The sequence below is a fragment of the Pygoscelis adeliae genome, unplaced genomic scaffold, assembly GCF_000699105.1.
Source record: "Pygoscelis adeliae isolate BGI_AS28 unplaced genomic scaffold, ASM69910v1 Scaffold386, whole genome shotgun sequence".
Classification (NCBI taxonomy): Eukaryota; Metazoa; Chordata; class Aves; order Sphenisciformes; family Spheniscidae; genus Pygoscelis; species Pygoscelis adeliae.
The window spans coordinates 3,100,237-3,103,779 of record NW_008824940.1 but is presented as its reverse complement, the minus strand read 5'-3'; the positions used below and the strand labels follow the sequence as shown (position 1 = coordinate 3,103,779).

At 34.5% G+C, this 3,543-nt stretch overlaps 1 protein-coding gene across 2 annotated transcripts in view; it reads left to right on the top strand.

Annotated features, from left to right (window-relative positions):
- RPS6KA3 (ribosomal protein S6 kinase, 90kDa, polypeptide 3) overlaps window positions 1-3,543 on the top strand; it is a 78,305-nt gene that overhangs the window by 39,445 nt on the left and 35,317 nt on the right. For both annotated transcript variants that reach the window (XM_009325489.1, XM_009325488.1), the window contains exons 5-6: window positions 1,301-1,381; window positions 2,465-2,544. In XM_009325489.1, coding sequence (XP_009323764.1) covers window positions 1,301-1,381; window positions 2,465-2,544 — 161 coding nt within the window. The remainder of the gene's footprint in view (window positions 1-1,300; window positions 1,382-2,464; window positions 2,545-3,543) is intronic.

Below are 3,543 nucleotides of genomic sequence, written 5' to 3'. Positions count from 1 at the left end.
CAACTTAAACTTTGGACTGGACTTCATTGCTCTGGGGCACTTCCTTCAAGAAGTTGTAACATTTGGGAAAGGGGCAGTAACAAAATGTAGAATAAGGGAAAGAAAGAGAAATGCAACATCTTAAATTACTGTAGCAAACTTTGCTAGCTCTCATCTGTACGAGTTCTGAATTTTGTCTGTGTCCTGGCGGATTTGGAGCTTCGGATGGGAACCAGCCTGGACTTCATTGCTCTGGGGCACTTCCTTCAAGAAGTTGTAACATTTGGGAAAGGGGCAGTAACAAAATGTAGAATAAGGGAAAGAAAGAGAAATGCAACATCTTAAATTACTGTAGCAAACTTTGCTAGCTCTCATCTGTACGAGTTCTGAATTTTGTCTGTGTCCTGGCGGATTTGGAGCTTCGGATGGGACCCAGCCACTGGCTGGAGTGGCAGGGGAGTTGCCTAGGACAGCTGAAGCAGGTGCCGTGCTCAGCTGAGCGTCATGCCTGTCTTCATGGATTGCCAGCCCCGTATGCGGGGCACCTGCACGTGGCTCTCGGTTAGTTTAACCTATAGTGGCATAGGAGCAGATACATGTCCCATTCTGAGCTGCCACGGTGGGACAGCACAGGCAGCTTGAGCAGTAACTGCTTCTGATGTCTGATATGCTCCTCCATGCACACGTTTACTTTCATTAAACCTTTTTAAAATCAAAAAGATGGTCTGAAGCACACGCTACATTGACTGGATATTCTTTTTATTGTAAGTTCATAATAAAGAAAGGAAATAAAAAAGAATTTCCCTTCCAAATTGTGAAGGTACTTAATATTTTAATAGTGCAAGTTATTTGAATGAGTTAAACCAATATAAGCATCTTTATGATAGTATAATTGTATTTATAATTTGTTTTGCTATAGCTTTAATTCTCCCTACTTTTCAACAGTAGAGAAGATGGCTGTGTTTTCTATACATAGCTGTGGCAGCTTTGCTCTACTGTTTAAGAGGTTAACTAAGTACAGGGCAGACTGAAGAGTGGTTATGTTTTTCTCTTGCGCTTTTGTTACATTTACCCAGTGTCAGATTTTGCCGATAGCAGAAACTGAAGCAAATTGAAATGCATAAAGAGATTTATCAGAAAACTCTGCACTGTGAAATAAATTCTTTCTCAAGTCTCTTCTGTGTAAAGTATAGTGACCTGTAGACAATTGTAATACTACGGGATATAATGCAAAGTACATCAGGAAACACAGGAGAAATACTGATTCACAATGTAATTTTTTTTTTTTTTTTTTTTTAATCTTGCTCATGTTCTGTTGTAGTTCGAGATCGGGTTCGGACAAAAATGGAACGTGATATCCTAGTAGAAGTTAACCATCCTTTCATTGTTAAGTTACATTATGGTGAGTTGCAGAAAAATTCTTATTTATACTGTAAAAATGGGTGCTTGTCAAGATAGTACCTAATATTTGCTTTGTGGTTCAGAGAATCATAGAAAATTAGCGTGCTATCTAAATCCTGATGGTGCAAAGACTTGCTGTGTAGTAATTCTCATGCAAAGTAAGCACATGACTAACTTCATGCACAGTGCTATATCTTTATAGGACTGAGAGTCTTGTAGCCCTTTGCTTTATTAAAAAGCAGTTACCTATTTATGTCTAGCCATTCTCTTCCAAAGCCTCTTATCTTTTGTATATGTAATTCACTTGGGGCAAGTTTTGAAACTTATTTGAAATATAATATACTATTATATTATATAATAATATAATTATTTCTTATCCTTGCTTTATTTACGCTATAGAAAACATATGCAATGGCATTACTTCCAGTTGCATCAAAATTGGTGGGAATATGCCTTTTAATTTTAATAGTATGGACAGCCATAAAAAATTATTCATGTGGAGGGGGGAGGAAATCGGTACTCTTAACATGTCATGCAGAATGTAAACTGAAAAAAGAAAGAAAATAGTTTCTGTTGGTTTTGGGGGTTTTTTTTTCCAGTTTGTTTTTCTTTTAGGATCCAGTTTTTCCTATCGTTCAAACCTCAGATCTCTATCACTCTCTGATGTGGCTTAAATAATGTAACTTTCACTGTTTTACTTGTCACTCTTTTGCAAACTAAACGAGATCTCCCTCTTAAGCTGAGTTTCCAGAGGTTTTAGAATACGTGCGTTAGTTACTAATTTGCCCTTTTAAATCTAGGCTTTTGACTTCCAAAATCTGGAATGAAATGCTGACTAACCTAAGTATAGTTTATTTTTTTAGAAATTCTACTTGTGACTTTCTTTGCTTTCGCATGGCATGAGAGTTACTTGGTCCATGATAGAGGAACAGTTAGTTAATTCATTTAAATAAACTTTTCCACAAAGGAGAAAGAAGAATAATTCATTTTGATAATGAAAATAAGGGTGAATTATTGGGTATGTTATTCTTCTGATCATGGGTAAAATTAGATTATGTTTAATTTTTTTAATTGATCTTTTCAGCTTTTCAAACAGAAGGGAAGCTATATCTTATTTTGGATTTTCTCAGGGGAGGAGACTTGTTTACACGTTTATCCAAAGAGGTAAACTTTTTTAATTTGAAAAATCATCTATTGATAAAATTTGACTATAAAATGCCTATATTAGGAGAGCTTACTTATTAAATTCAGTTTTCTTTGAATAAAATTTTTAATATATTTTTTTAACCAGCTAGGTTTTTTGTTTGCTTGGTTTTTTTGGCACAAAGTAGTCACTTCATGAAAATGCTGTTGGTAATTTACATTGTTTCTGAAAAAAGGCTTAGACAAGCAGTCTTTCTGTGCTGCTTTTTACACCTTGCAAAATTTTCTTCTGTTGCTACCATGTTTAAAGTTAAGTCTCAGAGTATGGATTTATATAAAGTAGTTGTATTCAAATTAACTGATTTGTGTCTGGTTTTAATATCCAGAATTTAGTGTCAGATTTTTTTATTTACATATGAACACAAAATTACATTATTTATAAATATAAAAAAGCAAGAATTGTATTCCACTTATTTTAGTAATTCTCCAAAGATGAACACTTCGCCTTTGTCATGCTGGTGATATCTCAGTGTAGGTATGTGAAATAACAACTTTGAAAAGTTTGATTACCTCAAATTAATTTGATTATAACTCCTAAAATAAATGGTAACATTTCATTTATCAGATTTTTTTTTTATTGCATCACTCATGCAAAAACTTCCAACAGATACATAGTAGGATAGAGATATAAACATATCCAATCTATATCTGCTAGCCAGAATCTGTAATTGTAGCTGCCTTCCATTTTCCCTTGCTACAGAGTATCTGGGACAGTTGGGTCACCACTACAAAGCTGTATGGTTAAGAGGAGAGTAGAAGGCAATGCACTTTGTGTATAGATATATCATCATTTCTGTGCTGACCACTTAAATTATTACATTTAATTCAGTGAAGCCGTCTGTTTCCAGTTGCTTCTTTTAGTTTGCTTTGCCACAGATAAGTAGAAAGTTATTAGTGCTCTAAAACTGAGATACTTTTTTCTTAAAATCCATACTTCTTTCTTCATTCCCATGAATGAAT